We start from the raw sequence: 13,064 nt of genomic DNA, 5'->3' as shown, positions 1-13,064 counted from the left end.
TCACACTGTCACTGTCACTGTTCCCACAAACATGTTAATTCTCCATTGTCTAACCGTTCAAAGCGATAATTCCAACTGACATTTATACAAAAAAAAAAAAAAAGTGAGTAAATGATTCGCACAAAAATAAAGTCTCATAAATAAAATAGAAACCTTCTATTATATTTTTCTCTGTTGGGAGTTGTCGCTTGTATAACTATAAATTACCCATATTAAATTTCAAAATATCACGTAAAACGTTTAATTCAAAGTAGGTATCATCAAGTAGGTATCATCATACATAAATTGAAAATACGAGTTAAAATTACATTTAATACTTTATAAATAAGTCAGTAAATAAATATTTTCAATTGAAAGTCTTTAACATGTATGCATGACTTGCATTCTTGGAGAATAGCTCCGATCAAATGCAGTGTAAAAGTGTCATACTTGTGCATTACCGGAGAGTAGCCCCGATCAAATGCATTGTTACGAGTATGTAAAACTGTCGTGAGTATTTGTGCATTACCGGAGAGTAGCCCCGATCGAATGCAATACTATGTGAAAGTGTGATACGCATTTGTGCATTATCGGAGAGTAGCCCCGATCAAATGCAATGCTATGTAAAAGTGTGGTTAGCATTTGTGCATTACCGGAGAGTAGCCCCGATCAAATGCAATGCTATGTAAAAGTGTGGTTAGCATTTGTGCATTATCGGAGAGTAGCCCCGATCAAATGCAATGCTATGTAAAAGTGTGGTGCTTTTGTGCATTATCGGAGGGTAGCCCCGATCAAATGCAATGTAATAGTGTCATATTTGTGCAGTATCGAAATTAAATAAATTTTAACAAGCGTTATAGTTACATTTTGATGTAATTTTAACTCGAGTTTCCTCCATTTCTCTTTTTTTCTATTAATATTTAAAATTCTGAGGGCGTACATACCTGGATTTTTATATCCCCCTTCTGAAATATCAGAAAAACCCCAATTCGCAGCACATTAAATACTTTTATTCCATTTTTAACACTTTTATCAGCCAACTAGCATAGTTACCACTAAACAACTTATCACCTTGATGGTTAGCGTACGACTCCCAAACTGACTACTCGAGCCGACGTTATCACAGACTTTTATAGGGATATTAGGTGCATACTACCCACAATACAAGTTTATTTTAATATCAAACTACCTATTTTAATATTAATTTTTCAATCATTGCTGTTAAGACTACAATAAAATAACTATTAAATTCGAAAATCATGACATAACAATTATACGTAAGTAAGTTCACACTAGTGATTAAAAGTATTATAACTACACAAGTATCTCCGTTATTCGACTGCTCTTGCTGAAGTCTCCGACCAGAATGTCGCTCTCTGTTAATTCGAGCGCCGCCAAGGTGTCGTCCCCACTTCACCTACCCGCATCCGTTTTTAAACTGTAGTATCAAATGAGTCACTTATTACTTTAATGTAACGTTATAAAAATGTGATATCGTTAATATCCAAGCTTCTTATTAACGACGATAACATTCGGCCGTCCTGCTCACACGTTCGTCCTCGATCGTGTATGGTCTGATGCAAGAGCTGCAAAAGAAAACCAGTTGTTTAATGCCTAAGTCCAGAAGAGTTACACATTTTCTTGTAATACCGACTCGCACGTAAGAGGCCCGAACTGTTTATCAAAAACATGGCTTTAACTATACGCATTTTCTTGCAATACCGACTCGCATGTAAAAGGCCCGAACTGTTGATCCGAACCAAGGCTTAAACTAGGTGATGTTCATATAGAATCACACTAGTTGTGTATTACCTAGGTTATAAATCTGCCCCAACAGTGTTCACCACGGATTTCTGTTGCAGGCATAGTTCATAAGGACTCTTTACATAAATGTCATATGCGCGACAGGTATTGAAGCGAATGCATTAGACCATTGTTAAATATTAAAAAACACGGTTATAACTAGGTGATGTTCATATAGGATCACTCTAGTCATGTATCACCGCAGTTTTTATACCTTGCTTATGATAACATTCGGCCAGTGCTCAACTTAAATTTACTCTAAAAATGCAATATTCACTTAATGTCTTCAAGGTACTCAATGCCTTGGGTCAACCCAACCATATGAATCACCAAGAGACACCCGCGAACATCACACTGCTCGAGGCATCTGCACTAATCCATCTTAACTCCAGATAAATAAAAATCAAACCACAAAGTTTCCTACACCTACAGTAATGACAACATCTAGCTGCCCACTTTATTTATGCCTGGATTCTAAGTCTATTAGTTAAATCTCCAACAACTATTGATTCGATAAAGTTACGCATCAGAATAACGACGTTCTATAGTTGGCCACTAAATGAATCTATGAGACTCAAAATACTATTATAACATTATTTTATTACTACTTAGTACTTCTTTTAATTATTACAATGTTATTTTATACAAATAGTTGCCTTTCCAACGTACGTCTTTTATCAACTGATGAAGCAGTATCAAAATAATAATATATCGTTTATATTTGAAATGAATTATATCAAAGTTAAAGACTAAATAATGGTAAACCAAGAATTCCACACAATATAACACGTAATAAGTTGTATGAACCCATTTTTTTTTTACGTTATTTATCACAAATTCAAATTATTTCTTTCAAAGTAGGGCTACATAACCCACTTTTGAAAGTCAGAAAGAAATTTCATTACATTAAATTGAATTTATATTCAGTTATAATAATACATACTATTACATGAATTTCAAAATTTAATTAACAAAGCTTAACGGACCCATGCGTTCACGTCAGCGACATACTTGTCAATTGTGCAATAAGCTTAACTACTTAACTTTTTTTTTATTTCACCAAAAGTTTTAAATTAAGATTCCCATAAGGAAATTATGGTTTGGGCTATTTTATTGTAAAAGTTATGCATTATACTAAGAAAGATTTGCTAGACAAATATCAAATAATGTTATGGAAAGAATAAACACATTAAAATGGTCCGATAATCTAAACGGAGTTTAAACAGAGCTCGTCTTACATTGAGTTGCTTGGAAGCGGTTTTTTTTTTCCGTAGTTATCAAACGGATAGTGTTATTGAATACATATTCGTAAACTACCTACCAAGAAAAATGACTTCAGAAACCGGCCATTATTTAACTATACTTATTTGTGTCTACAACTGATAACCGATTTTTTTTAAACACGCTTTTATTTTTGCCACGCTTTTATTAACTTGACCTGTATGTATGTAACGGAATATTTGAATTCGATTTTTACCTACTTTGAACGGTCGGATTTATTTAAAAACTTTGAAATACTTTGACATGACATGATTTTAATAGTCTTGTCCAATTCTAATTTTGTCTCATCACGATCGTCAGATTTAAAACTATAACTGTTTTACATAACATGTGGCTCCTTATCAATCACAACCTAAAATTTCTATGACCTGAAAAAGGTCTATTAAAGTTGATCATGATTTTATACCAGCCAGCCAAACAAACAGTTAGTCAAACTATCTTATGATACACCTTATTACCGAACAATTCATATTCATTATATATATTTCAAACGCCTCGGCTTCACCTGACTTTTATATAGTTTGTAATAAAAATTATATTAGTGCGTAATATCTGTATATATTATATTAATATAATATGTATCATTTACAACCAACACTATCAAGGAGACGCTCGATGTTTCTATAGAGAAAACCTAGACATGACGCAATTGTGAACCGTATGAAATTTATATGAAAAGTAAATTATTGTATAAGAAAATCCCATCGAAATGTACCTATGGTTTTATTTGATTACATTATTAAACAACATTATTATTCATTTGGCTATGATATACATATAATAAGAATGATATCTTCACGTGTTTACATCGAATATATTTGAAAAAGAAAAATTTTTGTCTGTCGGTTTGTATGTTTGAAAATGCATTAAAACCAAAACTACGAAGTTGATGTCAAAAGTATACATTTTTTTTTAAAACATTACAAGACCAGGTAATGGAGAATTCCAAATTACCAACGTACTCCGTGATCTTGACAGAGGGCATTGTATAATTCAAATTATATTTTGAATCCACATGAACAAAGTCGCAGGCAAGACTCGTTTTAAAAATGCAATTCAAATTATATTTTGAATCCACATGAACAAAGTCGCAGGCAAGACTCGTTTTAAAAATGCAATTCAAATTATATTCTGAATCCACATGAACAAAGTCGCAGGCAAGACTCATTTTAAATATGGTATAAAAAAGACTATCTAAATTTATGTAGGCTTCAGTGACCGTTTCTCACTTAATACGTATAATAACTTAATTGCTGTAACTTGTAAATAGAACTAAGCTCAAGTTATAAAAGCATCAATTTATTATTATTATTATTATTATTTTACTTATAATAATTTATTCTCAATCTCATACAAAGTGGATCCCGTTTATCATTTCGTAAGTGGCTCACATAATTGATAATATCGATAGTCTAAGCGCCTCAACGTTTAAGGTACAAACTTCATTTACCAGTATTTGATAGTGCCCAAATTTCAAACCAAAAGGACGTGTAATGTGTCAAATTCAAATTCAAATTTAAAGGTTTAAAATTACGAGATGTAAAGAAATATTAATACAAAACGAAACGTTGCATACTAAATTTAAAACAGACATTTAATATTCTGTATAAGTGAAATGGGAGGTTGTTTTTTTATATATAATATTCCAAAGACCGCTGCGCATAAGTTTCTCAGTTTTCTCATAGATCATTAACTAATGTGCATTTATACTTTATGGGAGTCAAAACACAGTAGTACACAGTACTGCGTGAGTTCGCCTAGAATTGATGGAAAGCTAAATTTGGCAACGTACGTATGCTTCTTTCATAACAATTACGTATCAAGTATATGAAATCAAAAGGAAACTTTAATTGATTTATAAAATGAAAATGTGAACAATGTAGATGTGAATTTTCAATGTAGAAGTTTATTTTTAAATATAGTCAATTAATATCCAAAAAAAAAAAAACAATAAACCTTAAACTCATTTCCCATTTCCCTCGTGGGTACACTCAGCCACTCAATACCGTGGTCGTGATACTTATTTGCAGGCAGTTAAATATGTACCACGTAGATATTATACATTTCTGTACAATTATGAATAATCAAAATTTTGCAACTTAATAAACGTGTCACTTATATCAAGTAGGTATACTGTACTCTGTAACTGCGTTTGTTGCTACCGCATAGTCCCTTCCATACAATAATAACAAACGCATATACGTAAACCCAGTTTGAAACATTACAAGTTATCAAAAATAAATTCAAATCTAACCTGTATGCAATTTCTGGCGTACATTAGCCTATATTAACAACCATTAGGTTCCCACATCTATAAAGCCTGACATTTAAGATTAAAGATCCTTAAAATATTTTCATAAGTACGTGTATTTCTATATATTTCAAAGGTGTAACTTTAGGACAATTAGGATTTACTTTTTACACCACAGACTTTAACCAAATGGACAGATTTACCACAAGAACTGCCTTGCAAAATTACTTTTAGACACTTCTTCACAGAAAATGCACTTATTTTGAAGTAAACCCCTCAGTATACAATGTTAACAAGTAATTTGATAAGAGTAAAGTTTGTTCACAAAATTTATGTATATCATTTTCAGAGGGTATTAACATTTCATTGAATTACTAGTCTCAATCTATCCATTTTCTTAATTCAAATGAGTTTGCCCTTACATCAACGACATTTATCTACCCCCATTTTTACTTATTCTACCAAGATGAATTCACATATGACAAAATAATGTTTTAACTCACGGTTTTTATTCCTGTGTCAAGTATGTTCGTACTTACGAATCGCCGTCCATGATTGTGAGCTGGTTCTTGTACACTTCTGATGAGATCAAACTCGTCTTGAAGGTCTTGAAGTCATGTAATAATATAGTCACATAAACGGTACAGAGTAACGATATAACAATTATACGTAAGTAAGTTCACACTAGTGATTAAAAGTATTATAACTACACAAGTATCTCCGTTATTCGACTGCTCTTGCTGAAGTCTCCGACCAGAATGTCGCTCTCTGTTAATTCGAGCGCCGCCAAGGTGTCGTCCCCACTTCACCTACCCGCATCTGTTTTTAAACTGTAGTATCAAATGAGTCACTTATTACTTTAATGTAACGTTATAAAAATGTGATATCGTTAATATCCAAGCTTCTTATTAACGACGATAACATGTTGTACAAATTGTATCTACTTATTACTTACATTATTGATTAAAATCTTAATAATGGAACGTCGTCTAAAAGTATTATTAAACAAAACCGATAGTGATGACGATGATTGTTTATTTCCTCGCCCACGATGGTTTAAATCAAGGGCTAATTATTTTGGGGACTTATGACGAGCACGATTTCGTGTTAAGATTTCGTTTATAAAAGAAAATAAATATAATAAACTAATTACATAAAACAATAATAAAGATTTGTTTACGCTAAATTAAAAAAATCTAAATACAACAAAAAACCTTTTTGGTTCGGCGCGGGATCTATGTCAACTGAACTGTCAAGATAACGTATTATCCGAACAAATGTAAGAATATGCAGCACTATTGTGCAAGTATACGTCAAACTGTCTATTTTACTTGGATGCATTAAGTATGTGTTAAATTCATTAGTTCAACGTCACAGAGTAACTATACGAGAATAAGATATCCTTAGACTAACGTGGTGAAACGAAATTGAAGTTAACCATGGATTAAATTGACAGAGTAAAGTTATACCGGGATAGCTACTCTAGTATAAATGAAGTGTTGGTGAAATCGGCTCTAAGAGTAATTAAATACGTATGACATGTAAGATAATGTAAGATTTTATCAAAGTACTTTAAATGAAGGATTCAATAAGTTATAAGAAGGAAAAGCTAAAATATATATTTTTTTATAATATAGGAGTAGCAGACGAGCATACAGTCCACCTAATGGTAAATGGCTACTGCCGCCCATGGACATCTGTAATCAACCCTATATAGGATTAGATATTCCCACCTGAGGTCGGCCACAGATTCGCCGCTACCCCTCAGGACTAAGCTGGAACGCCTCGGAAAAGTCTGTCTCCCTTGCCACACCCTTCATACCGGAACAGCAGCGCCTAACACTGCTGTTATTAGGTAGAAATAGGCGTGGCGGTGGTGCCGCTGGAGTCGAACCACAAGGGGTTCTACCACCTTCAAAATGCAGTATAGTGCAGGAAGGGACAATGCAAAGAACGTTAACGTTACATAATGCTTAATTTATTTTATGGTCAATATTTATCATACTTTAAAACATATGTATTGTTATTAGATAATTACAACTACCACGATTACTTTCATCATTATTGTTGGAACAAAGAAGTCAAAAAGTATGACGAGCTAAGTCTAAGTCGAGACCACAGGGAGCGTTGTAAAAAGTGCCAAAATTACAGACGCCATCAGAAGAAGAAATATAGATGTAAGATTTTACGATTATCTCTATTAGACTTAGTATTTTACTTAAGCTTATTATGTTATAGCGTACTCTTAGTGATATTATTTAAAACAGACGTTTATGAGGCATACACATTTATTCTTAAGAATATTAAACTCACGAGCACGTCTTAAGGGCGCTTTTCCTGTCGCGCATGTTTACGATCACATGAATTCACTCGGTGCCGTCTTATCGCGGCCCGTATATAATCCGCATCAAACTTCTAGTCTACTCTGAAGTTGTTGCGCACAGATGTAGTCAGAGAGCTAATGGGGTCGAACACAACTAGAAGAATATACTCCGTTGCAACAGTAACGCTGTTTGTCCACCAACCACGATACCGAGCCGATACCGATATAATTAATGACGGCGCCGAAGTAGCGTACATACATTTGCTATAGCAGCTTGTCCACCGAACGTCCGTCACCCGAGCACTGTCATCCCATAGTAAATGTATGTGTACGCTAATTCGGTGCCGTGATTAATTATCGGTATCGGCTCGGTGACGGTGCAATGGACAAACAGCGTAAGGGTACACTAACTGCGCTATGTACCAGTGGGCGAGTGCCAGCAGCAGATGGGTGCCCGGGGGGATGCCGCGCCGTCTTCGTCCTGCTAATATCTACAATTTGCTGTTGCGACGTGACTCGTTTTTATATTCAGAGTTGACTAGCACAGAGTTGGCGCGGATTCTACGCGGTACGAGTGCAGGTGGGACACGCACACATGCGGGCGTAAACACGCGTGACACGAAAACGCCCTTAAAACCAGATATACTGCTAAAATATTTTCTTTATCAGTATCCCGTCCATTTGAGACATTACGAAAGCGAATGTCCATCAGAAAAGTTGGTCGACACCGTTGGAAAGGCATGTGGAAAAGGACAGCTGAACGTTGGTTAAATTGGACTAAATCTCGCACCAAGTTTAAGAAAAGTTAGTTGTTTATTTCTATGGGTACATTTGCACATTTGCACTGCACATACAACATATACAAATCACACTCACTCCCAGGGAACTTCTCTTTTTTTTTTACTCGTCGCTGAAAAAGAGTGGATCTCAATTCGTCGTTTATATTTTATACTTGAAGCTATTTGAATATTATTATTCCTTACTGCTTACGTTTTTGGCTGACGATATTACACAAGTTTCATCATTGTGTTGAGTTGACATTTTATATTATTTTCTTTCTTCGGCCACACAATGACCATGGAAATTACATCTATTACGTTATCTAAAACTTACATTTGTTTTACAGTGGGCACCTTGCAATGTCTACGTTCGATAAATTGGGACAACGCTGACGTGCAAACCACAATATTTGTTTATACAGAAATGGGTAAAATATTCGGTATTTATTTTTCATGGAGTTTTATGAACAAAGTAGAGAAAATATAGTTGCATATAATTATGGTATGATAAGATGGTAGATATGTGCCTGATTACTTTACCTTATTTAGTTATTAAGAAATAATATATATTTTTATTGCAAAGTCTATACAGAAAAGAAAAGCGTAATGCAAAGGTTAGTATCAATCAAAAGTTATTCATAAAAACGAACAATAATTGTACCTATTTCTTTATACTTTAGATTTACAATAATAAAAGTGTAAATTAAATTATAGCCTGGATATTACATAAGTACACATATAGTATAAAAGTTATATTTTTTTAAAAGGAACTCTTATTGTGTCGGAGACTTGATATTACAACAAACAAAGAGCAACGTATACGAAACAACATTATATCCATAACTATTATTTCCGAGTAAAATCACAAACAGCCCAACCAGATATCGTAGCACGTATTCAACTGGACCTTGTCTCTCCATCCGCAAAATGGCTAAAATGAAGTACATTCTCGCGTAAACCGCATGGCTATTTCCTCTCGTGGGTCCGTGACATGTTTTTACTCTACCCAGGCACGGATGCGGTGGCGAATGAACAAAAATCCGCCGAAATAACCGCCTCCCTCAGGCTGAAGTCACGGACGTCGGTGTGCAATAAAATTGAAGCAGGTTTGCTCTTTGTGTACTATTGCGGTTGTTTTTAGAATGGGCGAAATGTCTGAATTCACTCTTTGGGCGAAAAACGAAGGCAGTACATCACTAATACTTTCTTTCTAGTATACTTAGTCCGCTAGGTCTAAGCTGAGTTTTGCATTTGTGTGAGTGCACATGGATAGTGTAGGTGTGAAGTCAGGTTACGTCTTTTAATTGATTTAAACCGGTTTATACTGCTTTTTGGCATTCGTACATCTTCCTCACTTCTTGTACTGACAGCAGAACTGTTAAATTTTTTATATTTTGTTTTTGTGTTCGATTTTTTAGTACAATTACTTCCAATATAAATAAACGCGAATGTGGCGAATAATTTAAAATATCAAAAATGTTTTTTTTTTTGAAATGTAAAAATGTAGGTTGGGTTTAAATACTACAGTTTATTTAATTAATTTCATTGCATATTGTAAAAACATTTTTTTTTTACTAATTTTTTAAACAAGAATACCTCTTCAACTTATGTACCTAAATAAAAATGATAAAATTTATTTTTGAAAGTTTTTCGTCTGACCTACTTTTGTGTTCGTGCACACTAATGCAAAGCTCAGCTTAGACCTCGCGGACTATCTTTTATATGGTACTGTAATAATAAGAAAGTAATGGTTAATGCTCGCAATTAATAATAATTAATATACCCAATGTTTTATTTATCACAGATCGATATTTGTCAAAAAATGACCTTTGGTAGGTAAAAGTGGAATCTGATTATGAGCAACAGGCGTAAATGTACTCCACATAGATCGTAGATTATTCAATCCCCTACATTTTGAATACAACTGACTTTCGGTGGAGTAGTGACGTAGTTATTTTACTTAAAGTAACAGTAAGTAAGTAGAGACAAAATGAACTATGAACATGAAATTATGATACATTTAATACCTTAATTCGCAAATTCTTTTTCAAAATGTTTTTTTTATTTATTTAGATTTCGTTCAACGCCATCATGTTTAAGTTCAAGGTATCGATATGTAAAAACGATTGTTGATAAATTTCTACTGGACTAAAGAATCCGGAGTTCGAATTCCTATTGATATGGAGTGCACGGACGCGTAATTGGACCCTTGGAGAATTGGACCGTTCTTAGCAAATAATACAATTGACATTCGCAAGGAGTTCTAATGTCCATCTGTCCATCGCTAAGTGAATGTGACTCATTTGAGTCCGGACCTATCGTCCAGAAATCTTAAGTCCTAGCCACCGTTCTGTCCTAACTTATGACAATCGTAACTAAATTATTCGATAGTGTTTCGTATTTGAGAATTGTGTCAAGTGATTCGTGCCTAGAATACCAACTATATAGATATCCTAAGTGGTGGCTAAGATATTAAATCAAAGAGACTTTGTCAATGTGAGGTCTACCGCCAGACGAAATAATTTTAGAAAATATTCTGAAAATATTGGTAGCGTGATAGGAGTTCGGCAAAGGGAGATCTCTCGTCAGACTAGGTGATCATGCCCGGGGAGCGGCCGTGCTCCGACAGTCTCAGTTTGGAACTTTTATGTACATGATGTTTCGAAAACTTCGATAGCGTGATTCAGAATACTCGTGGCGCCATCTGTTGTCCAGTAGCGGAAAGTCTCCGGAGTAGTTTTCTTAATATTTTTTGTTTATGTTTTAAGAAAATAATACTCTACATTAAAATGTATGATTCGTATGTAATTTCCAACTGAATTAAATTTTAGGCGTGTCTGGAACATCATGCAAAAGCAACAAATCACGAAACAAACACGCTAATATTGGACCTTCGTTCTTCACTGGTAAGATCGTTATAACAGTAGGTAGTAGGTAAACCTACCAAATTTTTCTATAAATTATTTTCCCATCGGAATTCTAAAGCATATTTAAATATAAGCCTTTTATCCAAAGCTATTTTTTGTAACAACCTATTAATCGATCAAATTAACAGAACAGAAATATGTATTTAACTTACAAATTAGTAGGTATAGTTGTTTTCAAAATCTTAGGATATTTTATATATAAATGTTTATTTCGATCTTCAGGTACAAACTCTTCAATCATAAAAAAATGTATTGCCAGAAATAATCACAGCGCCATTTCACGAACAAATATCAACCATGGTAATGTAAAGTCAAATGTTGAAACCAAAGATACAGCGACTGACGCAGGTATTTCATTTTTGTTTAATTTAAGTTTTTTTTTTTATAATATAAGAGTAGCAGACGAGCATGCAGTCCACCTGATGGTAAGTGGCTACTGCCGCCCATGGACATCTGTAATCAATCCCAGATAGGATGAGATATTCCTACCTGTGGTCGGCCACAGATGCGCCGCTACCCCCGCGGTAAAAATAGGTGTGGCGGTGAAAACTGAGTTCAATGACTTGTATAAATATGTGTATCTATTAAATATAATTCAAACAGAGATTCTACCTACTTCGTACTAAAGGAGTCAGATATTTCTTCTTAGGTAAAAAAAAGTTTTGTTAACGACTTTCTATTAGGAGAGTTTTGGCTAACTTCAAAGATTTCACAGCTATACTCTACTACACTACACTTGATCGCCAAAGCCATAGATTAGAAAAGATTGCTCGCTTCTAACAAGAAAATTTAACTTTTTGACAATTATGACTGTCAATTATTTTCGTGTTTGAAAATAGTTAAAAAAGTCGTTTTTAGATCATTTACGAATGAAACGATATTTCTTCGCACCTTTTCTTCGATTTCGTGTCTTAACTGCACATGTCGGCACTATTCCGCATAAATTGCACCATGACAGCCATTAAACGGCTGACAGAATTGTCAGTCGTTTAAGTCATTTAATGGCTTCCTTCAATTAAAAGGCGGTGAGATGTCTATACTACGGCCAAAGCACACGTTTTCGATACCATAATCGAAGTCAGCACAAAAGTCGTCAAAAGCTGGTGTATCTGCTGGGTCCCTGTAGTTCCGGGACCAGAATAGGGCTACAGTATTTCCTGCTTGTCGTAAGAGGCGACTAAAAGGGGCTTTCGGGGTTGCGGATGGTAAGAGTGGGAGCCGTCCGAACCGTCCGGCCAACGACCCCGGGAAGGACGGCGGTATGTGTGGTCGCATACCGTCGTGTACATCGGACGGTGGGGTGATTCAATTTCACTTGGGCGGAGCCCGACGGGGCAGTGCGCTGAGAGGACTCCGGTTGCGTTCCTTTGGAGATCCCGGAGTCCTCTACGCAGCGCTGAGGACGGCCACCGGGGGGGTTTTAGTGCGGTAAAAATCCCACATAACCCCGTGTCGCTCCCACGGCACCGGGTACCTTTTGAAGGTTTCCCCCTCGAGAAGAAAAAAAAAAAAAAAAATGGTGGTGGTGGTGTTAAAATATTATTTCCTTGTATATATTTCTTATCTTTTTATTGGTTAATAACCAATATTTCCTTTTTACAGAATCTGTAACAGAAAACGAATTTATACACGAGTCCACAAGTATTCCGTCGTTTGTAAATGATATTCAAGAAATTGGTACCGGTAAGTGTTTACCTATAATTCGAATGTTAATGTTTCTA

The 13,064-nt window shown here is 34.8% G+C and overlaps 1 protein-coding gene across 5 annotated transcripts in view; it reads left to right on the top strand.

Annotated features, from left to right (window-relative positions):
* The window catches only part of LOC140750984 (uncharacterized), a 50,446-nt gene that overhangs the window by 11,842 nt on the left and 25,540 nt on the right, over nt 1–13,064 (top strand). For 4 of the 5 annotated variants that reach the window (XM_073084762.1, XM_073084760.1, XM_073084763.1 and 1 more), the window contains exons 11-14: nt 9,427–9,522; nt 11,248–11,322; nt 11,566–11,691; nt 12,946–13,026. In XM_073084762.1, the coding sequence (XP_072940863.1) occupies nt 9,427–9,522; nt 11,248–11,322; nt 11,566–11,691; nt 12,946–13,026 (378 nt within the window). The remainder of the gene's footprint in view (nt 1–9,426; nt 9,523–11,247; nt 11,323–11,565; nt 11,692–12,945; nt 13,027–13,064) is intronic. The other variant, XM_073084764.1, reaches the window with a different exon arrangement.

The sequence above is a fragment of the Epargyreus clarus genome, unplaced genomic scaffold (assembly GCF_041222505.1).
Source record: "Epargyreus clarus isolate Ecla_fem2 unplaced genomic scaffold, WU_Ecla_fem_2.2 ptg000021l, whole genome shotgun sequence".
NCBI lineage: Eukaryota > Metazoa > Arthropoda > Insecta > Lepidoptera > Hesperiidae > Epargyreus > Epargyreus clarus.
The sequence above is the reverse complement of the archived record's forward strand: the minus strand, read 5'-3'. Positions and strand labels throughout refer to the sequence as shown.